Genomic DNA, 26,874 nt, shown 5'->3' with positions numbered 1-26,874 from the left:
TTCTGTCTTAAGATCTTCGTGGGAGGAAGCATCCTTGCCTGGACGGCTCCATGAAGCAAGGCCTTTTTCGGAGCAGACCAGCAGCTGTTGACGGAGATGCTGACATTCCGCTGTTGCAGAAACAGAGGAGCAGGAGGGCATGAGGGGCCAGACAGCCTGGGCTTGAAACCCAGCTCTGCCACTTTCTACTTTTGTGATCATGGGCAAATAAGGTGACTTCTCTTGTCACTTGTAAAATGAGAAATAGGATAGTACCCACCTCTGAGAGAAGGCTAGAGGACTGAATAAGATAAAGTTATCAGAAGAGTGTGGTTGACACATTAAAAAACAATTGTTAACAGTTGGCTCACCTAGGCGAGGGGAGAAACAGAGGAGAGTGATCCTTCCTTGGTCTTCCCAGGCACACACAACCAGCAGGACTGAAAAGCACACACACACACAGGTCTGGCAGCATCTTCACACAACCACTTGGAATTCTACCTAGAGTAGACACTTGGATCAAACACTCTATAATCTGGATTGCCCGGAATGCTCAGGAAATGAGGGTGCTGCGGTTACTTGAATTTTCGGCATGACCAAGAGCAAAGAAATAAATGCTCTCAGTTTGAATGTCTTAGTTGCGAAGCTTTCTGAAATATACTAGTCCTTTCACTGGCCCTAACTGAACTTGCTAAACAGAATTTTGTTTAGAAGACTGAGGAACAGGCATCCTTTCAAGACCATCGTTCTCCATGCCAATATTTACCCTGTAATTCTCAAGGCACTGAAGAGTCACAATGGAAGAACCAACTATTACTGGTCAACTGACCTGATCCACTTCAGTTTACATTTCCTGAGAGCCTACTGTGTGCCTGGAGCTGGGCAATGTGTCTTATTTTCTCCTGATTCTCCTTTCCCTACTTTTTACCCCTTAGGAGTATTCAAAAGAATTTAAAAGAATCTGGTTAGTTCAATCCCAGTTAATGAAGTTTTGGTATAATTACTAACCTGAAGAAGTTTAAAGGGTAAGCAAATTGTATAGAATATGGAACTTGTTTCTGTAGGTAGTCTGAGTCCATTATACCCATGGCCATACATAGGACAAAAAGGGGAAAATGGCTTTTTCTCACTCTTGTTTGTTTCTTTAGTTTTTCAAGACCATAATAAAAGTTCAATTTGCTCTACATTTTTTGATTATGGTACTATATTATCAAATAGATAGATAGATAGATAGATAGATAGTAGGCTTTATAAACATAGTACATAACCCACCTATCAGCAGAAATATTTGGGCAAAACTTTCCATACTATTAAAATTATCATAGTTGATATTAAAATATTTAAAGAAATTTTTCAGTTTTCTGCAGAATAGGTCTTTAGTAATATAAACGTATGACCCAAAGTTATCTGCCTAACTAAATTGCTATTTTCCCAGAAAGTTTTGCCCTAAACTTTTCAACTGTCTCCTTCGTCACCTTTAGAGAAAGAAACTGTAACAGAAAGCACCCTGATTACTTGGAAAATTCCTTGGCTTTCAAATAAACTTTTTTCTGACTCTTGAATTCCTCTCTAGTTAGCAGCAAAAATATCATATATTATTGATGAGATTAAGAATTTAGATTTTCAAAAGTCTCTTCAATTTGCTGCACAGTTAACTTGCACTTTTATAATTGATTTTAATGATTTCATTGCATGTGTCTAAGAATACTGGATGATAAAAAAGTTTTGTTTTACTGTCCCAGCTATAACACTATTTTTTCACGGCTGTCTTCCCTGCGATCATATAGAATTTTTATTTCCCTTTACAGTATTTATCACAGTTGAACTTTATTATAATTAGTTGTGTATTGGTCTCTCTCTTCTCTCTTAATCATGAACTTGTTGAGGGCAAGGACTAGAATGTGGTTTACTCATCTTGCTATTTCCCTTAAGTGCCTAGCTGCTCAATTAATGTTTCCTGAATTATTGAAGAGTTCAGGCCAAAAATAATTAAAAAGTCAAAAGTGAATCATAGCAGAAAAGTATCTACCCCAAATCCTCTAAGTGGAAAAATTTCATATAACTTCAATTTAACTTCAGGTTCAAAGGCATAACGGTTTAGCTCAAGGAAAAAGATCCAGGGAGGTAAAATAGATTATATTAGTTCTCCAGATGATGGAGAATATTAAAATTCATCAAAATACAAATCTTTCTTACATGCTTGTAAGACGGAAATGGGGAGCTTTTCAACTGAAGTGATCAACTAAAGGTGACCTTTCATTGAGAAATGTGAAAAATCAAAAAGAAGAATTAAAAAAAAAAAAAAGAAAGCAAATATAAGATGGCAAGGATTAGCAGTTTATCCAAACAAGTACTGCCAGTTAGAAAGACACTTGCTGGCACAGGAAGTAGGTAGGACTCCACAAAGGCCTCAGTTGAGGATCCTTCTAGAAGGCTAGCCTCTGGCCTACATCCTCTCTGTCAAACACAGACCACATTCAGAGTGTTTCTACAGTTCACTGGAAGGTAAAGGGGGCTGGACTGATCATTCCAGGAGGTCTCCAGCATGTGAGGGTCAGACTGGAGAATTAGGAAGAAGGATACCATGTGATGTGCTCAATCAACTCTCTACAGGAAGGAAAGGCCACCTCGTACATAAAGATGACATGCCCTGGGAGCCCTTTCAGCTGTTCTCCTTGAAATCAGGAGTTCACTTGTTCCATTAGCTGGAAGGCCTTTGTCCAAGAGAATACATTTTCAGATGATCACCTGGGGTTGGAAGTACAGTTTTGGGCTACTTATAGGAATTGCAAATTGCTTGAAGATAAAGATCCCTTCCTCATCTCTTTAAAAAAATTCGTGTCTCAGTCCTTAGAGTCTAGTAGAATACTTGAACATGGTGGGTACTTAACCAATTTTTTTTAAATGCATCAATAGTCCATAAAGGGGGTAGTTTATATAATACTAACCTTAATAGCATGTTGCCTTCACTGAGCCAACCAGCTGTATTTACTTAACAAAACGAAGAAATCCACTCCCGTGTGTGCTGCTCACCAGCAGGCCCAGGCCTTTGGCTGGCATTTCAGGGCTCAGGAACAGGAGAGGGGATGATGTCCTCCCCACAGGCTGTCCTGCTACCCCCACCCTGACATTTTTCTCCTTTTCTTTTCAATGCCTCACCTTCCTCTAAGTACCCAATTCTCTTCACGAATATCTTTTTACAGACTACATCAACCGATGTTGTGCGATAGTTCCTTTAAGTCTGAAAAATGCTACTTTTCCAATCAATCAAGGAATGGTTAGTAAATGCTGGAGAGGGGCTGAGAAGTGTCGTACTGGGGACTATTAAGCCCATATGCAAATATACTTAAGTAAGTAACCATCAGTCTCGCCAAGACACACACACACAGCTGTGTGCAGAAGTCACAGCATTACAGATAGTCCCACAGACAGGAAAACTTGCAGCCAGCTCAGTGCTCTTAGTACTGGAAAGATGTCCTCAGATGTCACAAAATAACAACAAATAAAACTTTAGCACTTCTCAGCTCATCTCTGCCTGAAACTGTCTTTAGATGGAGAAATTCCTAGGTCATCGATTATAAGGCACTGTAAAAATAAACATATAAATAGAATCATAAACATGTCTATAAGGTTTCCTATGTTTCTGAACGCTCCAGAAAGTTGCAAAAGCCTACTACACCTTTTAATTTGTGATATTTGGAGATCTTTCTCAGTTTTTCCCTTCTTCTTCGGCACGTTTTTAACAAAATATGTTCTTCTCTCCCACTAAGAAGCAAAATCTCTGAGTATAGTAACTTAAATTTCCATCTTGATTCATACACTGCATTGGTTTTTTATGTCACAGTGTTTTTTCTTTGAACTTAGGCAGCGGCAAGCTATCTGAGCTACGGTAGTGTGAATCACGGTAATTGATATCGGCAGGAGGTTATTTCGGATTGATCAATGAGGGTTGCATGACTAGCTCCAGTAGACTGTATTTATTTCCTTGGAATATTTTTCATTTGATGATATAAATTGGTCATTGATATTAGGTATTTGCTTTTATCTTCAATCATATACATATTTGAGGCAGAGAATTATTTTAGCATAATGTCCGTTTTCTTGGCATTGAATTTTTGTTTGCTGGCGAAAAAAATTAAGCCTCCTTAGGAGCCACCCATTTCTTAACATTTTGTAAAATGTGCTGGTTTCATTTAGTACCTTTCTTTGTCAGGCCTTTCTTGTCCAGCCTTTGAAATTGGTGAGTTATATCGACAATGATTAGGAATGGAATTGACAGTTAAAAGCTGGAAAAACTACTTCTAATTTTTAATCTGTGTAAAAGAAGGAACATATTCAACTAGGGTTTAATGATGTCAAAAGCAGCCCACTATATTACTGAAGCATTTGTTAAAGCTGGGATCTTGTTTTTCCAAACCAGAATGTTTAATGGTTATTGCAGAATTTTTAAAAATATGTGTTCACTTATGTGAGTGTTAACAAAACGCAGCTCTGAAATTTAAAAGTCCAACTAGCAAATTATCCTCCTTTGAATTTCTTATTACATCCACTATGATCAGATTAAAAACATATGAATTACACTCTATGTATTTCCTTGACTCAGTGATTTTTTTCTTAAACAAAGTCAATTCACTGAAATATCCTTTGATGCTCATTCAGCTAAAACTTCATACTTTTTTCCAAAGATACATTATTTGATCTAAATATTTTTAAGTGTCCGGAATATATATTTTTTTAGCACTTGAAACTTTCTCTGGCCATCACAGCTTCTATTAGAGACTGTGAAGCATTTTAGGATTATTGAACAAATATCAATTATGTCTATGTCCTTAGTGTCTATCTGAATTGGAAATGTGCCAACTTTTACATCTTCACTAATAGAATTTTTAATTAGCTGTTGATACTGTCAATAATAGAGTTCACTATTGTTTTAAAAGACGATTTGTCTAAGCAACTCGTTATCTACTGACTTGTTCTTTATTTTTTAAACCTGGTGCTTATTATTATAATCAGGGTAATTTTTAAATAGAGCACAATACTTCCAAAAACAGGTGAGGATTTTAGGCAAGATATTTTAATACATACTTACTAATTTTTTTCTCATTGACTACAAGGAGTGTATCAATTTTTAAAATTACATAAGTAACTTATTTTATACCTGATAGTATTTTACACGTTTAAGTCAACCCACAACTTTACTAAATATCTTCTCTTTACTGAGATGTAAAGAAATGAAATAAGTTGAAGTTATAAGCTGTGCCTTAACAGAGTTAGGATCTAAACAAACAAACAAAAAAGCCCCATGAAATTGCAGGAGAGTATATAATAAGGAATTATAAGATAAAGGAACTAATTTAATGACAATATGGACTCCTAATTAGGGGCTGGGATTTTAGTAACACTGTCTCCCTGAGAGAGTAGCTCTATGGCATCTGGTATATTACAAATGACTGTTTGTCATTTCTCATGAACCTCCATTTCCATTACAGTTTTTTATGCTTGCCCCTGAAATATAATCTGCACAGTGATTCTGATTGAATCGGCTCAACATGCAGCACAGAAGAGATCCTCCTTTGTTGGAGAATAACCAAGGACAGTGTGTCTCACCTATACAGTCAAATGCAGTATTTCCTATAAAGGCAAATCTTTCATTTTAGAAGACTGAAATGAATGGTACTTGACAATAATTTCAAGGGCGAGTGGGTGGCTCAGTCGGCTGAGCATCCGACTCTTAGTTTTGGCTCAGTTAGTGATCTTGGGGCCAGGATCTTGGGGTCATGAGACAGAGCCCTGCGTCGGGCTCCTTGCTCAACAGGGAGTCTGCTTGAGATTTTCTCCCTCTCCCTTTGCTCCCCCACCCCACTCCCTCTTTCTCTCTCTCTTACAAATAAATGAATCTTAAAAAAAAAAAATAAGTTCAGCTGGTTAAACTTATGCCATTGGAAAAGAATGGCAACAAAAGCCCAATTAAAATACCCACAAATTATCTAGGTCCATAGCATTTCCATTTGTGAAATGAATGAATTGCATTAATTTTCACTTACTTACCTGTCTCTCAGGATCTGGTTCAGTGATGGGGAAACAGTTCTTCATAGTTCTGATGGGCTGGCCACTATGCCTCAATGATCCTTTCTACTGTTCTACAGCCTGTTACAAATGATCTCCTGCTTCTTGACACCATTTCATAGCTCAGGGGAAAGCCTTATTTTTCTAACTATATAGCTTTGTTGACCATTGATTTAGCCTATCCTGCCTGTTGGTTCCATTCCAGTAATTATTCACGTGAAAAATAAAATTAAAATCACGGCAGAACATTCATTCATTCATCCATTATTCAACAATTGCTTATTGAATGCCTACTCTGCGAAACGTAATTTATTAGGTGTCGAGAGAAACAGAACAACGGTTATGATGTGGTCCTTGACTCAAGGAAATTACAAGCTAGTAAGAGAGCGAGAGCATGTTTGTAATCAGGAACATCTACAACATAATGCAGCAAAGTAGCAGTAATAATAACAGCAACGGGTATCTACTACATGCCAAGGACTGCTCTAGATGCTCTAAGTATTTCATCATATGTAAATTTCACAGGAGCTCTGAAGCTAGATGTTATTTCTCCTTTTTAAAAAGGTTTTCCAGGGCGCCTGGGTGGCTCAGTTGGTTGGACGACTGCCTTCAGCTCAGGTCATGATCCTGGAGTCCCGGGATCGAGTCCCACATCGGGCTCCCAGCTCCATGGGGAGTCTGCTTCTCCCTCTGACCTTCTCCTCGCTCATGCTCTCTCTCACTGTCTCTCTCTCAAATAAATAAATAAAGTCTTTAAAAAAAAAAAATTTATTAAAAAAAAAAAAAAAAAAAAAAAAGGTTTTCCAAACGAGCATCCTGAAGCTCAGAAGGTTTTGGCAAAACATGCACAGTCACACCACTAGTACAGAAAAGAATCGTGCTTTAAATCCAGTGCTATTTGATATTAATACTCATTCTCTTTCAAATAGCTACTGTCTCTAAGAAAAATGGAAAGTGCACCATTGATTGAGTGTCTCTGTGCCTGGTACTACTCTGAATGCTTTACTTCGGTGTCTCATGGAATCTTCACAATGGTATATGATGCTATGATGGTTACATAGCCATTTTGCCATCAATGAAACTGAAGATTAGCAAATTTAAGTAACTTAACCCAGGTTATTGAGTGGGACAGTTTTCTTCCAACTCAGGTAGTTTGAGAAGGTGTAATGGAAGAAGTGAGGTTTCACTGACTTTCCATTGATTTGGAGCGACTGAGGCAGGGGCCGGGTAGACAAGGACAAGGGAAACCATCCCAAGGAATGACACAGAGATGGGAAAGTGCTCTGGTCGTCTCAAAAAGAGTGAACACTGGGGCACCTGGGTGGCTCAGTGGGTTAAGCCTCTGCCTCGGCTCAGGTCATGATTTCAGGGTCCTGGGATTGAGACCTGCATTGGGCTCTCTGCTCAGCGGGGAGCCTGCTTCCCCCGCTGCCTCTCCCTCTGCCTGCCTCTCTGCCTACTTGTGATCTCTACCTTTATGTCAAATAAATAAATAAAATCTTTAAAAAAAAAAAAAAGGGTGAACATTCCAGAGTGACTGAGTAGATACAGATCATCTAGGCCAGGAGCAGAAATTATGATTGGAAAATTAGGCTCAACTCAGATTATCAGCCAAGGAGTTTGGACTGTACGCAATAGGCAATAGACGGCCATTGAAAGATTTGGAGAGAGGAATGATCAAAGCTATTATTATTAATCCACTTTCTCCAACCTTTCACATTTAATCATCTCTGCTTCAAGAAATCATGATTTCACAAATTATTGTTTGTTAAGTTCTTCCAAGAACATGAATGCTTACAGCTTCTATTCTAAACTGCCAATTGTTATTACTGCTGTGTTTTTTGTGTTTTTGTTTTAAGGTTCTTTTTAAGTGACCTCTTGGAAAAGCAAACGTTTGTGCCACAGCCCAAACCACTTCAACCTCTTTCACTCTCAATACTAAAATCAAACAAAGGGCACAAAGCACACCGAGGCCGGAGTCTGAGCCTGGGAAAGGGGTCAGATTCCTTTCGACATCAATCTGAAGTCAACTCAGATGCACTGTGAAGTCATTAAGTAATTAAATTACAGAGCGAGGACAGGCAGGTGGGAGAGAGTGGGTGGGGAAGAACGGGGCCCTGTTGTTCCGTTCCTGCCACAGACTGGATTCTAAACATTAGCAGCCCGGAGTGACGCCCCACCCCTGCAATGTAAGGCATAGCACAGAAATGCAAATGTGAGCGTTTTGTGGACGTAATAACTGTGGTTACAAGTGTTCTCTGCAGTCACATGCCCTGTGGACTTGGAGAGGCTGGCAGTCACCCAGGCCATTTATGCCCCTCCGTCCTGACTCTGTTTCCATGGCTGCCAAGGCCCAGCTGCAGCCAGCACTCTCTCGTTCCTGTGCTGCCATCTCATGCCAAGCTCCCTGTGCTTGAGGAGCAACGTCCAACGGGTGAGCAATAAGAAAGGAGGAGAAGCTTCTTGAATGGAAGTATCTGGCATGAGTCCCAGCTGGGCAAAGTCTGAATTCAAGTTGGCCTTCTTCATCACGACGGTATCCAATTCAGCAACTTTCACAGATGGTGTGCCTCAGAGTGCTCTGGGCCCCCCAACGGTTACTGAATGGATTATCTGGGGTCTTGAATCCCCAGAGCTGGTCAGAAAATAACACTAAGCCCTTGGAGTCAACCAGGTGCTCGCTTCATAAATACTGCTTTTCACGAGAGTCTGAGAGACAGACTTCTCATTTAACAGAGGAGAACACAGAGGCTTGAAGCAGTTAAGTAGCTTGACAGTGTGTTCATGCAGTCAGACCTTTAACCCAGTTAAAGACCCACTCCTGGGTCTTATAATCTTTCCACTTGGTCAACACCTCCCCTGGGCTACCACCTAGGCCAGCGGGTCCCCACCATAGCTATAAACAACAGTCACTTGAGAAATGGTTTTAAAAAACACACCCTCACGCCCAACACAGATACACTGAGTATCTACACCATATTTCTATCTGTATCTATACAACTAGATTATCTAATTATCTGTTGATCTAAAACATGGTTTCTCAACTGGGGCACAGCTGACATTTCTGACTGAAATTCTTTATTGTCGGGGGCTGTCCTGTGCATTGTAGGAAGGCGAGAAAACACCCTTGTTTTCTACCTGCCAAATTCCAGTGGCACCTCCCTGCTAGGGTAACAACTAAAATGCCTTCAGATATTGTCAGTTGCCCCTGGGGGGAAAAAATCACTCCCTGTTGAAACCCTCTGTCATAAAAACAAAAACCAACCAACCAATCAAACCAAATTTCTCAGGAAATTTAGAAAAAGCATGTTTACAGTTTAGTGTTTGTAAATCACGGGCCTATGTTAGGATTTCTACATAAAAAATGTGAAGGGGGGAAGCAGATTCTGGAAGATAACAGGTTGAATATCTTTTCTACATGGACAGTTTGCCAGCTTATGTGAACAATAACTGATCTTGGGCTCCAGAGTCACTGTGTTGTCATGGATGCTTTCCAAAGCAGGATACAACATAGCGTATGTCAAAATAAGGAATAAAGATGAGATACTTCAGAAATTCTGGAAAATGCTGTTTGATTTATGAGTTTAATTTGTCCACATTTTTCACAGCACTTTTAGAGAATTAACTTTACTTGTACACTGTCTGGCCCCAAATGGACCCACGGTAAATAGTCTGGATTCACTTAACTCCTATTTATTCAATTGTTTTCCTTTGAGAAAATGAAGCAATTAAAAAGAATTCTATCCAAACAAAACACATAACACTGAGGCCTTGAAGTATCATTATTGCCATTTCCTTTCATGGTGATAAAAAGAGGGACTTTTAAGAATCCATCCTCAGGGACGCCTGGGTGGTTCAGTTGGTTAGGCAGCTGCCTTTGGCTCGGGTCATGATCCCAGCATCCTGGGATCGAGTCCCACATCGGGCTCCTTGCTCCGCAGGGAGCCTGCTTCTCCCTCTGACTCGGCCTTCCACTCTGCCTGTGCTCGCTCTCACTCTCTCTCTGACAAATAAATAAATAAAATCTTTAAAAAAAAAAAAAAAAAAAAGAATCCATCCTCAAAGTGAGTTCTGCAAAACCTCTGTGAAACTGATAGGATGGAAATGGGACCCTAAGTTCTAGCCCCCAAATGGCCTTCCACTCAGTTACACTCACCAAACCCCTCCTAGAAAATGCTCTCCTCGAGCTCTGCGACCATGGTGTGTAAGCTCCATTGAATCAAACATATCTACATCTCTGATTGGCATAAATCCAGTGAATTACCAGGTTTTTTTTATTATGTTGAATATATTTTTATGTGTATATTAAAGCCAAACATCCAGATCAACAGAATTTAGAGCTCCTTTCCAAGTGTTTATCAGATAGGCATTCTAAACATTTCTATGGAATCACTGTGGGGAGGTTAGTATAATTCCTTGTCTGAAAGTATTTCAACGGCACCGCAACTGAATGCAATAATATAATATGTCACTCCAGGGTGTTTGAATATAAGAGTATCCTTTTAAAACACCTTTTTAAAGAGCTGGTGTACTTTAATCTTACAAGTTGGTCTAAACGACTCTTGGAAAGCACGCCAGTCAAGTGATTCATTTTACGTATTAATCCGGCTCAGCTGACAAGTAGTTGCTAATACAGCACTTCTAACATTGATTCAAATTCCATAAAAGGATTTTGGCTCATAAAAAATGCTGGCATGGCATCAGGATGTAGGTGTTCCTATCTCTTGTCTATCAGAATACAGTAATGTGCCAAATTTTGCCGGTGACCACAACCATTCTGTGAAGATGAGTGTTACAAAGATCAAATAAATGTATGGATATTAAAGGCACCTGCAACTCCCCTGGGTCACACTCCCTCATTCCTCTAAATAAAAGGCAACTTTGGAAAGATGGAACCTGAATGAGGGTGGTAGGTGTGCCTTTCCCCGCTCCCCGCCACCTCTCTGTTTTTAATTCTTATTCGAGGAAGAGAGATGATCCTTACCCTAACACAAACAATGATAGTAATTACTGGGATACAGCAAATTTCTTTTCATTCACTGAGATGATTAGGACTATGAAAAACAAAAATCTGACAGCTTCTTGCTGTCGGCCTAAAATAAGAACATGACTTTGTCCTGGGAAGCAACCTTCTAGTAGTATTTTTCGTAACTTCCATGCTCTGATGATCTAATAAGATTCTAAAAGTAATTAACTGGATCTCTTTTTAGCCAACCGAAGCCTCATTCAAATACACATTTTTATCAGGATTCTAAGGGAGCCATAAATTGGGGCATTTTGAAAAACTGGGATCTAATCCAGTCCATGATCTGACGAGGGTTCAGTGGTAATAATAAATTGGGACTATTAAGACCGGGAACCATTCCAACATTTTATTTTGCCCACACCACAGGACCCAGCAAATTCTACTGCAAAAGACAGGGATATTCAGTGAGGAGTAAAACCATGCTGAATTAATCATTTGTATGTAATCATGCCAAAACATGGGTGTTTTCAACAGTTTAAATAGTGCCAAAGTTTAAGTTCAGTAAATAATTAATTATAGAGAGTCTCTTGGCAAATTAAAGAAAACAACCTTCTGGTTCCTTAATAAAATATGCACTCTTTTTAGGATAGGATAATGACAATCCCATCAATTCATTTGTTGTTCTATGTCTTTGGGAATGCCCTATTTACGTAGGGTACGGCTAAAATATTAATTCGGAACCTACTCCCCTTTCCCTTCTTAGGCTACAGTAAGCATCTTCATTTCTCAGGATGAACACATGCTGGACAAACTCTAGCCTTATTCTGGTTTTCATTTCAATTTCCAGGAACATAAAAATCTCCCATAATTAAATAAAATGCTGAGAGGTTGGGAATAGATTTTCACCCACTTGTATTCTGAAACTATAAATGGTTTCTGAATGTTTTTATTTCTCTAAGATGAATTTCGTTTATGTGGGGAACTTGCAGCTGCATAATTAAATCTTGGTTTGCCAAATATCAAAAACACATGTATTGATTTAAACTAAGGGAACAGGCCACAAGCAGCTCGGCTGATAAGGCAAGGGAGAAGCCTCTGCAGCTCTTGGAAGGCTTCCTGAAGCAAAGAAAACGAAGAACCCTCAAGTCAGACGCTGAAACCGATCAGCTTGCCTAAATCTCAGCCTCACTCTCACTTCGGCATTCCGCGCAGTCCAGTGGTCGAAAACAAGAGCCATATGTTTTCATGCTTTTCAGTCCTGTAGCTGGGGAAGCTGCCTCTTTGCCCCTCATCTCCTTTATCCTGCTAAGATTCTAGTAAGATCTACAAAAACGTTTCATTCACACTGCAAATGAGCTCCATTGCAGAATAAACTCTGGCATGGCCTAAGAGTAAAACGAGATCTTAAGGCACAAACTGGGGTGTCACTGAACCACACCCACCCACCGCCATTTTAGGAAGAAGTGTCTTGTAGCAAAATTTCATTTCAGGGTCAGTAATACAGGACTTTTATGGCAGACAGCCTTCTGGTGTCCATGGAGACGTTTTCCCCAGGACAACTGCCCTAAATAAATGAGGGGGACACGTATTTTTCTTTAACCAATCTCCACCTGACTTCTGAGAAGGTTATTAACGATACGAGTACAACAGGCACACAGTTAGGTTCATCGTAGGTACAAGAATCTGGTTAACTTCACACTTCGGAGACGGTTACGCACATGAGCTAGAGTCTTAGAATTAAACAGCAAAAATACATTTGCTGATTTGTTAAGACAATCTCTTGCTTTCAGCTCACCATACTAATTTATATAATCAGAATGTTTGGAAAATGTTAATTTAATTTAGCTTGATTAAAAAATTCTAGGGGAAATAATCTTTGAATATAATATTGGATTCATCCTTCTAGCAATAGATATAGGCATTTGGAACTAACGCTTTATTATGGCCAATTTCACTGAAGCATGAACAAAATGATGAGTTTATTTAAAACAGGGCTTTCCTGCAATGGGCTGTTTGACTTGTGTCAGGAGAGGACACATGCTCAGCTCAGGAAATCAAATATGAGATTAAGAAAAGCCTTGCATGCAATTCTGAGCAAGAAACTTGGGCTTCTCCACCCAGATAAGAATAGTGCATACACTGCATGAACCAATGCTATGGCAAGTTCAAGAAAGGCCTCTCCAAGCAGGTCAACGTAAATGTTTCTATACTTGAATATATTTATTTCTTAGACCTTGAGATCTGGGAAAAATCATAGAGATCACCTAAGGACAAATGGAGCACTAATGACACACAACACGATTTTACGTGGCATGTGGGTAAATGTAGATAATTCCACTAACTTATGTGGCTTTGCATCTATATAATATTTTACCTACCTGAATATATAAATATAAGTAAGACAATGAAGGTAATATATCAGTGACCGAAGGCGATGAAATTCTGATCTAGTCCAATACTTTCCTGATCCACTAATCCTTTCTCACTGTAATCATCAGCTCCTTATTAGACATTTTTCAGTCTCAACAAACTCACTCTAATGACACTTTAATTGTTAGAATGTTTTCCCTTCTATGAAGCTGAAGGCTACCTCTCTTAAAATGACTCCCCATTAGCATCTTCAAGAAAATAAATGAGTAAGAAGAGAGAAAGTGAGAGAGAATAGATGGTATAAAATGCATTTGATTCCTCTTTTATGTGAAAGTTCTTTGATCATGTGAAATCGACTAAATCTTACCTCTGCAGACTATGCATTTCCAGGTCCTTCAACATTTTTCAGAAGACATGATTTAGTGGCTGCTATTCTGTGTATGTGAGAGAGGCAATGGGATATTCCAAGCATGATCCGAGTAGTGTGAAGCAGAAATTTTTGTTTCTTCCTTCATTTTGCACATGAATTTCCAGTAATGTAGCCTAGGACTGGATTAAGTTTTTGGCAGACACATCCTCATGTTGACTCATGCTAAACTTACCCTCAACTAAAACCATCAGGCAATTTTTTCATATATTTGGTATTAAGTCAAACCTTCCACATCCTGTGTTTGCACAGTTCAGTTTTGGACCTAAAATCAAGACTTGACGTTTATTCCCATTAAGTTTCTTTATGTTTGATTCAGTTCATTGTTCCAGATGATTCTGTCATCAACACATTATCAACCCCTGTAGCTTTTTGGCATTCACAATCTGATCAACAGCACTCTGTGCTCAGCAGGCCCGAGTTAAAAACACATTTTGAAGAAAACCTTTTTTCTTGCAAGTTTATATTGATGGACTATTCATTAGCAAGCTTCGGGTACAGTTTCTTGAATAACCAATAATCCTTCTAGAGCTACGCCATCTGATATACATTTCTCTGTGTTGCCCACAAGATATCATGAAACAAGGGGCTTCTCACGTCCAGGAGAGTACCCTTACTTGTGGTGAAGTCCAGAGGTTAGAACAGGAGTCTTTCAGCCTACACACTACTGATGGTTTGAGCGAGATGACTCATTATCAGGGGCCAGGACTGTCTTGTGCATTGTAGATGGTGTCGCTGCATTTCTGGCCTCTACCTAGCACCTGGCCATTCCTTTCCCATGCCTGTTCCTCCTTCAAAGTTGTGACAATCAAAGATGTCTCCAGATACAGTCAAATGCTTCTCTGGGAGCAAAATTGTCCCTCCCTGAGAACCACTGTTCTAGACTCCAAATTCCTCCAATTTAATCTTATAATTCAGTCTACCTCTTTTTACCTTTTCATATCTATAGCCATGAACAGATTATTCATATACAGCACCAAAATAATTCCTTACCTAGAATTAAATATGTAAGTACATTAAAATGAGACAAGGAAATCATACAACAGATAATGAGAGGAATGAAGAGGGATTATATAATTCTAAAATTTAGAGTTGAGTTTAAATTAATCCTTGGGTAAAATAGTTACAAGGAATTGAACCTTGCAAAAGGAACTATATGATTTAAGAAATCATCCATAAGGACTTTTATATCTGGATGCTCATCAAAGTATTATTTGGAAGAGTGAAAAACGGAAACAGGCTAAATGTTTGACAATAGACGATAAATAAGTAATGGTATATTGATCTCACAGAATATTAGACAGTCATCTAAATGGCATATTTTCAAAACTTTTTTGACAATGGGAAATGCTCATGATATAATGTCACGGGAAAAAATGAGACATTATATATGCAGCATGGGTATTAAGTTTCAAAGAAAATATATACATAGTAAAAATATCATAAGAATATTAATAATTGTTATGGAATTATGCATGATCATGTTAGTTTTCTTTATGTTTTTTATGTCTTCAAAATTTTCTTAATGAACTTACTGTGTTCCTAAGTTTTGTGTTCCTGGGTGGTACTGGGTAAGCAGTCCAAATTCTCTTAGATGAGTAAGCACTGGCAAGGGTTTTTCTCTTGTTGGCAAAAAAAGTATGCCAGTGAGGTAGGATGCTTCAGAAAAGGCACATGAGAAAAATGACAGTATTTTTAGACTGGCTTATCCAAACCTCTTGGGAAAAAAAAACCTGTGTGTCATTTTTCATAGTTTAATATTCCAACCAAATCTTCTTCAGGTCAAGGTTCTTAGATTTTAGGATACTGAAGAATTAGGGGCTTGCCTATTAAATACAGATTTCTGGGTTCCAAATCGCAAAATTCTGATTCTGCAAATCTGTTGTGGGACCCAAGGTTTTTTATTTTTAACAAGCTCTCCACGCGACTCATTTTGATGCTGGTGGTCTGGATGATTTGGATGAATCTTTCTTATTTAGCCTTTAAATTTTAGATCATTTCTTCCTGATTATACACTAAATAGAGTTGGTGTAAACCCTCTGTGGTATGTTGATTAACTGCAACAAGTTGGGTTTGTTTTTGAAAAAACAAACCCAACTTGTTGCATTTGCCAATTTCTATGGTGTAAATACTCCCACCATGACCAATGTCAAGCTACCAGTGGTTTAACAACCAGCTCCCCAAATTCTTCTCACAAGCTGATAACTTATAACTGTTTCTTTTTTTATTCTAATTTTTTCCATGGCCACATCATGAAGAGCAATACACTCACTGAGTTCTTTCAGAGTTGTGAGTTGGTTTCCTACAGATGATGGAGAGTCAAGAAATAGGACTCTAGGGTTGAGAGGAATGCCAAATGTTGAGCCTCCACCTCTACCCTCTGTGGCCCTCCACTCGTGAGCTGCTGAAATGCTCTTGGTCATTAATTCTATAGCACCCAACCATAAAATCAACTCCTCCAGTTTCTTCCCCTCTCACATGATTGAGACACTGTTGTCTCTGAGAGACCCATCTCAGATGTGTTTTACGTGTTCATGTGTGGGAAGTGGCCTAAGTGGAGGCTAATAGTACAGTTCTTTCAATATGCGGACCAGACATATTTTAAGAAAATTGGACCTGATGCCTATATAGCCAGCTGAGGTGAATTTACAGCCCTGCTTTTAAGAACAAAACTCCCTCAGGCACCTGCTTCCTTAAGGCAACACCAGAAAGGAAATGAACTCTTGCTTAAAGACAACCCATCTTATTTTATGGGTTATCAATTTTCTAGCAGGCCCACAGTTCCCTAGCTACTAAGAGTAAAGCCTCCCAACCCCAAGCAAGTAGTGAGCTACAAAAAAACGTGAAGTCTGCCTTCTAGCAAACAGCCCAGGTTCCTGAAGACGAGGCAAGTATGTGGTACCTCTGTAAGTGAGGTCAGGGGAGCAGGACCTATAATGTGGACTCAGCACATTGATAGGTTTGCCAATATATGCATTAAAATCTTTGCGTGAATTATATTTTACATTACAGGATTACTGAATCATGGGCTATGTTGGAGAATCATCTTCCCTGTTTCAGAGGCAGCTCTGTCAGATGAATAGTCAACAATATCAATCCCTTGATTTCCTTCTAACTGCTCCTCTGACCCTGGAACTGAATGCTTATCAACCTTTTAAAGGGAGAAAGAACTAAATAGGGTTTCTTGCCTTGCTATGGATAAAGTTAGCCTTCTGGATCAGAAAAGACGGCAAGACAGGAATCAAAGTTTAACAGTAGATACTCAGCCTGTTCTTTTCTAGAAAACAGGGTGAATGAGTATGATTTTCTTAGTACACATTACTAGAGTATTAAAATGAGTGCAAGAATGGAGTCTAAAAACTACAAGGACTATTGTCACTAATGAGCAAGTGACAAGTTGGACAAATGTGACTTCATGCATGGTGAAGTCAGAATCAAGTACTTAAAATTATATGCTAGTTTTGTCACAATCTCAGTCTTTCTCCAAGTTCCATTTCGTTGTGAAGGTGAAGAACTTTCAGGAGAAAAATGAATATTCAATTACATGTTTCAAAACCAGACATTTACACGTCGACCTGGAATAAGTGCCAGAGTTAACCTCAAAGATAAGTGAAGGGCCTCTTGTCCAAATGGAACACGGAGCTCCTCAAACAGAAGAATTCAGCCCTTGAAAACCATCATTATTTCAGTAAACGAAACCAGCCCTTTAACAGATGGGCGACACACTTTGCAACTTGCTGATAGGCTAATAAAAGACACTGGCTTTTTTAAAAATGAAGGACATGTACTTCTCAAATTACGCCCCCCCAAATGGATTTAGCAGAATAAAATTAAGAAGGCATACAACAGCTTGACAGAAATTAGGAACAGACTATGGGAAATTTGATAGTTCTAAACATCAATATCAAAATGACCTTTTTGTTTAAAAAAAAAAAACAAAAACCCTCATCGTTTAAACCATAGGGAAAATATACACTGATAGAGTCAAAACTGGAGTAGTATATTTTGGAATTATAAGTGCTGATATAATAAAAATCTAAAGCTAATTTCTTTTCCAAATATAATAAAAATTCCCTAGAAAGGCAGGTTCCTTTTTACATCAGGTACCTTTCCTTCTGTATCAAACTCTATGCTTCTTAAAATAAAATTTGTCCAGTTGACGGATGCAACAACCCAATTAAGCACAGGTCATGGACCCAAACAAAACAAGGAGCTCAGCATTTCTGCTCACCTTTCACGTTCTTTCATTTTTTCCCGCTCTTCTCCCATCAGGCCTCCATGCTTCAGAGAGCCCTTCTGCTCAGCCTTGCCACCCCTGTCATCTTTCTTCTTTCCGAATCTAGAAACACGTGAAGGAGGAGACGGCTGTTAACAATCGCCATGTTCTTTCGGGGGTAAATTGAAAATATTTATGAATTGAACTCATCAACCCGAAGGTCTTTATTCTAAGGGGTACCAGATCATTTTGCATAAAATGGGAGTAAAATAAGAGACTGAAAGGGCAAAAATAATAGTCACTAAATTCCCCTCCTCTTCCTCGCTTCCTTCTTTCCTTCCATCTTTCCCCTGCGGTATAGATTGTGCAGCGTGCACAAAGTCATGTGGTTGAAGAGTAAAAATCTCAAACCACTGGTTCACTAGAAATGAAAGAACTGAAAGGTCATCATTCATACCTAACTAAAAACTGACCGAACTCCTAAACAGCCCTCTGGAGCTGCAAGTGGCATTGACGTTTGAAGTTGAACTCACAGGACTTGATAATGATGGTGCTTCAAGAGACCTCGCCAAACATCTAGCTTGCCACACCATTCTGCACATAAGACTTTGGGCCTTGATCACCCAACAAGTTCAGGGAAGGAATGAGATTAGAAATTGGGTTGTCTCCTATAGTGCCCTGTGTCCTTCACATCACACTCACTCGCGGAGGTAGCCCCATCCTCCTAAATCAGCTTTGGGTTCCTGTGCTCTCAGCACTCCTGGGTGCCTGGCATATTTGTAGCTAATTGGGCACAGTGGCCATTATGATACAATATTTTTTTCCTCCAGCTTTATTGAGATATGATGGGCAAGTAACCTTGTATAAGTGTAATGTGTACAACTATGGCTTTGATACATTTCTAAGTTGTAAAATGATTCCCACCATAATAGCTATGACTTCTATCCCATCACATAGTCACTATTTCTTTTTTGTGGTGAGAGCATTTCAGATCTATTCTCAGTAACATTCAAATAAAGGATACATTTTTATTAGCTATGATCACCATGCTGTACATTAGATCCCAAACTTGTTAATCTCAAAACTGGAAGTTTTTACCCTTTGACCCAAATCTCCTCAATTTCCCCTCCCCCAGACCTTGGTAATCACCACTCTACTGTTTCTCTGAGTTTGTCTTTTTCAGATTCCACAGTGTATATGTATATATGGGTATGTGTCTGTGCATATATACATATATATGTGTATATGTCTGTGCATATATATATATGTATACACACACACACTGCATCTTCTTAATCAATTCATCTATTGATGGACAATTAAAATGTTCTCATATCAAATAAGTCAAGCAGAGAGAGTCAATCATCATATGGTTTCACTTATTTGTGGAGCATAACAAATAGCATGGAGGACATGGGGAGATGGAGAGGAGAAGGGAGTTGGGGTAAATTGGAAGGGGAGGTGAACCATGAGAGACTATGGACTCTGAAAAACAATCTGAGGGTTTTGAAGGGGCGGGGGGTGGGAGGTCGGGGTACCAGGGGGTGGGTATTATAGAGGGCACGGATTGCATGGAGCACTGGGTGTGGTGCAAAAACAATGAATACTGCTATGCTGAAAATTAAAAAAAAAAAAAAAAAAGAATTAAAGAGGAAAGATTTGTGAAGAAAAAAGAAGAAAAAAAATGTTTCCGTATCTTGGCTATTGTAAGTACTGCTGCAATGAGCATGGGAGCAGAGATCCCTGGGTGGGATCCTGAGCTCAATATCTTTGGGATGTATACCCAGAAGTAGAATTGCTGGATCATAGGGTAGTTCCATTTTCTTTTAAAGTTTCTATTAAATTCCAGTTAGTTAACATACAGTGTAAGATTACTTTCAGGGGTGGAATTTAGTGATTCAGCACTTCCACACACCACCCAGGGCTCATCACAGCAAGTGCGCTCCTTAACCCCCGCCACCTATTTCACCCATCCCCCCCCCCACCTCCCCTCTGGTAACCATCAGTTTGTTCTCTATAGTTAAGGTTCTGTTTCTTAGGATGCCTTCCCCTTTTTCTTTTCTCTGTGTTTGTTTTGTTTCTTAAATTCCACACATGAGTGCAATCACATAGTACTTGTCTTTCTCTGACTTACTTCCTTAGCATGATACTCTCGAGCTCTATCTGTATCGTTGCAAATGGCAAGATTTCATTCTTTTTTTATGGCTGAGGACTATTCCATATTGTGTGTGTGTGTGTGTGTGTGTGTGTGTGTGTGTGTGTGTGTGTGTGGTGTGTGTCTATCATCAGTCGATAGACACTTGGGCTTTCTCCATAATTTGGCCATTATAGATAATGCTGCTATAAACATCAGGGTGCACGTATCCCTTTGAATTAGTATTTTTGTGTTTTTTGGGTAAATATCCAGTAGTGCAATTGTTGGATCTTAGGGTAGTTCTATTTTTAACTTTTTGGGGAACCTGTGTACTGTTTTCCACAGTGGCTACACCAGTTTGCATTCTCCATGGTGCACATGGTTCCTTCCTCTCCATGTCCTCACCAATACCTGTTGTTTCTTGTGTTGTTGATTTTAGCCATTCAACAGGCATGAGATGATACTACATTATGGTTTTGACTTGTATTTCCCTGACGATCAGTGATGCTGAGCATCTTTTTATGTGTCTGTTGGCCATCTGAATGTAGTTCCATTTTTAAATTTTGTGAAGAGCCTCCATGCTGTTTTCCATATTGGCTGCACCCGTTTGCATTCGGACCAAGAATGCACTAGGGCTCCCTGCAATTATGATACTTTAAAAGAGCATTGTGTTTCCTTAGTACTGTTAGGAAAATAAAACTGCATATTTGAAATAATAATAATAATAATAAAGCTGTGGTTATTACTAGGACACATTCTCAAATAACAGGCATTTTCTCTCACAGATATTTTCTTCAGAAGCAATCCCCTACGGTCTTGGCATCAACACACATGAAAAAGGAAAGTAACTTGATGCTCTGTTAATAACCAGGGAAAAGTTACTCATTTATGCACATTCTTAAGTTAAAGATTCTTGTCAAACTATGGAAACCCCATTTATCCTTTGTTTCTTATTAAATAGCTGCAAATTTTACTTCTGTGTTTGCTTATGTGTGTCTATCTTTAGCTTGGTCATTTTACCTCTGCAACTATCCATGTATCTATCTATCTATGTATTCATCCATCTACCCAGCCCGAGAACCCTAGACATGCTCAGACTGCTCATCTGAGCAGGATGAGACATGCTCATCCCTAACCCCCCATCCCCATCCCCAACCTCTCAACATACACAGTGAGTCAGAATCTCCTCACATGAAGCCCTCGCTCATAAACTTGAAACTCCCGTCTCCTTCAGATTTCATAAAGAGGAATTAATACTTGTCCTTTTAGGATTGTGCTTCAGTCCAAAGCAGAGGTTGTTGGTCATGTGGCAGGCCTAGGTATCCCACATGGGAGACCTCATTGTTAATACCCATATTTCTGTTGTTATCAGAAGCCTCTCCTGCTTTCCTCAGAAGCCCCTCCCAGTTTTGATTCTGCTGTAGACTTTTCAGTTTACAATTTCAATGAGCAAATCTTTGCTCATGAACTTTCTTTTTCCTTCCCATTGCCATCTGGCCATCTGCCTTTGCTTCTACGGCAGTTCTTTGGCTGTATCCAGTTTAATTTGGGGATTTTGGTGAATCAGCTATGAATTTGCACTTCATCATCCTCAGCCTCCCCCACCCCCAGTCTCCCTTCTCTTTCCTAATCTATTCTTCTTTCCCACTGAAGAAATGACCTAGCGTTATTTATAGACTAGGAAAGAGAAAAAATACTGACAAAATAAAAGATCACTAACTTCAAAATAGAATTCAGATTTGCTGACATAGTCAAGATCTCTCTTTAACCTACAAAGCAGGAGACATATAAATAATGTGTGTTTTCCTGTGTACATTCTTTGGCTTTTCAGGCACATGTAGAAGAGTCTAAATTTCTTTATGTGAGACATTAATATCTTTGTACACCACTTAAAGAAATACTTTTTCCCTCAAAATGTCATATACAGTCAGACAGAGTAAAATTGGGCCAAAAAAATCAAGATTCTGGGAAGTGAGGATAGAATAATGCTTCAGAAAGTTGATGAGGGCAAAAGTGTTGCCAAAAATTCCATAGATATTAAGCATGTTTTTCTTCTATGTCCCCAATTATTTCTTCTAATTTGAAGGTTTGGATTTTCTAAGATGAAAGAAGTCTTGTTTTTGAAGGGCAAAACTAACCTATACCTGAGTCTACCCTCATCTTTATTACCACAACCAATGAACTGTTTTTTTCTTTCTGCTGCTAAAATACTTCACTTGTGCTGCAGTTCAAAAACAGCTTATTGTGTTTTCATCACAGAGGAATATGTCTGATAAAGGTTAGTTGTAAGTAAATTCTGCAAAGCATTTTCTTCCTAGCAAGAACCATCAATAATAGTCAAATCAACCAATTTCACAAACAATATAAATGTTTTGATTTAAACGTCATGATCATTTATTTAAGTTTCCAAGAAGGAAGGCAGAAATAGCTGTGAAATTTATTTCATTAGACAGAGAGAACAGTCATAACTTATCTTATTTTGTAAAGTTTGGGTAGGTTCAAGAACAGAATTATGAAACAATAATCTTCAAAAGGACTCCCACATTGTTAAGATGAGGAAATTGAGACCCAGAGAAGTTAATTGCCTTTATTTATTAACACACGGAATTCTTTTTTCCAATTTTGCAATCAGACAACTTAATTATCAGTGGTAGTAGCAGCAGTGGTGGGAGGGTGGGGGGAGTTGGGAGAAAAGCATCAATTAGGTGAACTGTGTACGCCTGGTTCCCCTTCCCACGTCAGTCTGTTTGGGGGTCACTTCCCAGCCTTTCTTACTCTCACGGACATACAGAAAGAGGACTTGGGGAAGGTTCAAATACATTGATTCATCTCTCCATTAGTTATTTTTGTGAGAAAAGTCACAAGAACTCTAAATGGCTGAAATTACTGCTTTGCATTCTAGGGTCTCAAATATCCCCTGCATTCCAGGCCTCCCATTATCTATTACCTAGGAAATTTGAGAGTTGGCCATTCTGGGCTAGGTGCCTTGAGGAAATTGCTCGTAGGTCAACCTTGCTTTATATAAAAGATATTTTCCTAAAGAATTCAGTGCAAACATATGGTTTGAATCAACAAAATCTTACTTTCCATGTACCTGGGAAGCCTGTTTAAAGACTCTTATGATGGATCTTTTTGTAAAATGGAAAAATCACCTTTCAACATACTCTTTATGTAAATTTAGATTTTCATGAATTATAAGTTTGCTTAAAACACCTGTCCCTGTTCATTTCTATAGAGAGGCTACATGAAACAGCTTTATGGAAAACCAGCTTTCTTTCTGTCCTTCTTTCTTCTTCCATACATACATTTGTTTAAAAAATATTTACCAGGGATCTACTCTGGCTTATTTCACTTAGCATCATGTCTTCAAGCTTCATCTACGCTATAGCACATGTTAGAATTTCTTTTTCTTAAGGCTGAATAACATTCCCTTGTACATACATACCATATTTGTTTATCCATCCATCTGTTGATGGATTTTTGGGGTTGTGCTCACCTTTTGGCTATTGTGAATAATGTTTTGAACACTCATATAGGAGAACAAAGTTCTTGATAAGAGAAGAGGACAGGGATTTACAGAACCTCCAGAGAGACTGACCTTAGATAGGAAGAGACTCAAGAAAAGCAGCAGCTCGAAGTGGAAACGAGTTCACTTAGAGAGCTGATGAATGGACAGTGGAGGAGTTCCCACGTAACTCGTCTATTAGGCAACATGATGCAACATGTGTAAGAGAAATGGTTTCTATCCCTAAAATGGGACTTCTTGGTACAAATTGAGAAATCGAAGGGAATACACTACACAAGATTGGAAAGAACCTCAGAAAGGGTTATACAGAAAAAAACACCAAAACCAGACCTCTTTGGTTGCAATTTTTACTAGGTCGGGAGGTCCTTAAAGGCCATCTGGGGAAGTAGAATTTAATAATGGTTCATTCATTCATTCATTCATTCATTCAATAATTCATTCATTTCCTGAGCTGCCATGACACTTCACATGGATTATTCACATGGAATGTAACTGTTTACACCAACAATTGTTAAGTAAATACCTAACTCCTCAATATAATTACCTAAACACGCTCCCAGCATCTTAGTGTTTTCCAAATGATAAAGATTTTGGTATAATTCCTAGTAATTATCCCCGAATTTCTTAGCAAATTCTATTTGTTTTTCTTCTGTTTCTAATGCTTTCCTTGGGTTTTCTAGGTAATGATGACTTTCAGATCTTTCCCAGATTCTCACGTCCCTCGACAAACGATCCAACTCCAACAACATGTATCGCTCCATCCTGCCTCTGTTCATGTCTAGTCTCTCACTTAATTCACTCCTTCATTCTGCTAAGTACTGCCTGTCTACGGTTTTCCTCCTAGATCTCCCTGGGCTGTTAATGCAGCTGTTAGCATTTGCTCATCTTCCATTTAGTGCACACGCTGTATAAAAGCAATCTTGAGTGGTTTATGAGGACTGAAAAGTCCAGCAAGGCAAAAGTTCTAACACTCTGGTTTCAAATTAGTGATGAGCTATGAATCCAAGGAGAGCTGCAAATGTGAAAGAGTGTATTTCTTCCTTTTGCAATCTGGAAGTATCTTTGGTTGTCAAGGATGTATTTGGAGGGGCGCCTGGGTGGCTCAGTGGGTTAAGCCTCAGGTCATGATCCCAAAGTCCTGGGATCGAGCCCTGCATTGGGCTCTCTGCTCAGTGGGGAGCCTGCTTCCCCCCTCTTTCTCTGCCTACTTGTGATCTCTCTCTCTCTGTCAGGTGGATAAATAAAATCTTTAAAAAATAAATATAAAAAATGATGCATTTGGAAAGGCTACAAGATTCTGTTATTATTAATTTTACACTTGAATATCTACAGAATGATGTCAGATATGAACATGCACCAACTTCAAAAAACAACGACAAAAAGAAAATGCACCAATTTCCAGTCAAAATATGTTCTAGACTTTGATAATGGTTCATTCTCCCTGTAGCTTACTGACTTATAAGCTATGATATTGTCTTATCATTTTGTAAATTAAACACTTTGAAATAGCTCAAGCAAAATATGGGGGCAGAGAAGTTCACAGGCCTTTGACTATATTTTCCATAGTTTATTTTGAAATTCACCCATAAAAGGATTCTGTTGTCTGATGCATTCTAAGTTGGGTTCTGAATTAGCATATGCATATGCTGATGAAATCTACTTCCATGTATTGAATCTCATATGGTTTTGTGCACTTTGGCTATTGCTTCTCTCTAAAATGTATGTCACAAAGGTCTTTACTTGTTTATCTGAGATGGCTCCCATTGTACTTGAGAGTTAATGGATCTGATAAAAATTCAATGAAAATTGACCAATTAGAGAGTCTCCCCCATTTTTTGGTACCTTAGGGCATTGCCTATTTTTATGCTAATATTATTGATAGAATAATGAACAGATTTGTATTTTTTGTTAATGTTGAGAAAAAATATTTTACTTTATTTTTAGCCTTCCACAGTATACATGATTACCAGGCTACTGCCTGTGATTTTTCAGGAGGGAGTTGGAGTGCTACAAACTCAGTATGCTTTCCATAACAGAAGGGTTGTAATTTAAGCCACTCCGTGGCATGCAAAGGGAAATAGGGTTTTGCTTTATAGGATATGTTCACAAGGGGAGGCTGTGTGAGTTGATGGTTTAGTAACTGAAAAAAAACTCAGTATTAAAAATCTTTCTAGTTAACTAAGTGGGTCAAGCAGTTGAGGTTCTGTAAATGATTTCTAATTAAAATGTTAATTTCTGATATATTGTTTGGACACTTATTTTGGGTATGTTTATATGTTTCCAAGATGAAGACAAGCTATATGAAAGCAACAAACATGTTTAATCCCACTGATATCTTTACTACTTCCATTAAGACCAATATTCCTACCTACCCTTTAATAGCTACTTGCCTCTGGGTTGTTGTTCATTCCCAGGATGAGAGTCCCAAACTGGTGGTTATGGAGACTCTTCATTCCAAAGCAGGGAACCTTCAGATCTCAAATGTGTTGATATTTGTTTTTAGGATTGAAAAGCAGGGAGGTCCTATAACATTCTAAGATTTCTGCCTAAGTGGATAAAACATCTGCTGGGTAGAGTCTTAAGCAGCTCTTTGGCTCTGAATTCAGCTGCTGGGAATCCTTGAGCTAATTTGCTTTCCCAGACTAAGGAGCTAGGAAACACAATAGATTTGGAAGTACTGAATATATTATAAATAATTCTAGCAGGTCCAGAAAGCAAAGTGAAGCAAAATGTTACATCACCAATAACCCATCTTCAAACAAACAAACAAACAAACAAAGTAAAAAGGGCATCTGGAAGACTGACTTGCAAGAATCAGTTAAAGGATTTGGGAGCCCCTGGACATATACTTTTGCTGAGCACTTCTGTAGCAAATGAAAACTCCACTCAGAGATTATTAAAACAGCACTCTGTTAGGAGAAAGAGGGGGAAAAATATGAAAAAGAGGCCAGAAATTAAAATTAAACGAAAATAAGCGTGAAGGAGTGAGCAAGAAAGATAAAGATACTAATAAGGTATGATTTTCAGATCCGCACAGGGACTATAAAAAGCTTATTAACTGTCACGACCACACTGGGTTTTAAGTTATTCTATCCTTCTGCTTTCCAGAAGAAGAAATACTCTTCAGGAGCACAGTGAACTTTGATTAATTGCTTTCATACATTCTCACTGGCTTTAAGACATTGTAGGC

The 26,874-nt window shown here is 38.7% G+C and overlaps 1 protein-coding gene across 4 annotated transcripts in view; it reads right to left on the bottom strand.

Moving 5' to 3' along the window:
* Positions 1–26,874, bottom strand: part of PARD3B (par-3 family cell polarity regulator beta) — a 1,046,926-nt gene that overhangs the window by 202,624 nt on the left and 817,428 nt on the right. For all 4 annotated transcript variants that reach the window (XM_032354007.1, XM_032354008.1, XM_032354009.1 and 1 more), the window contains one exon: positions 18,040–18,147. In XM_032354007.1, coding sequence (XP_032209898.1) covers positions 18,040–18,147 — 108 coding nt within the window. The remainder of the gene's footprint in view (positions 1–18,039; positions 18,148–26,874) is intronic.

This window comes from Mustela erminea, chromosome 8 (genome assembly GCF_009829155.1).
Source record: "Mustela erminea isolate mMusErm1 chromosome 8, mMusErm1.Pri, whole genome shotgun sequence".
Classification (NCBI taxonomy): domain Eukaryota; kingdom Metazoa; phylum Chordata; class Mammalia; order Carnivora; family Mustelidae; genus Mustela; species Mustela erminea.
The sequence above is the reverse complement of the archived record's forward strand: the minus strand, read 5'-3'. Positions and strand labels throughout refer to the sequence as shown.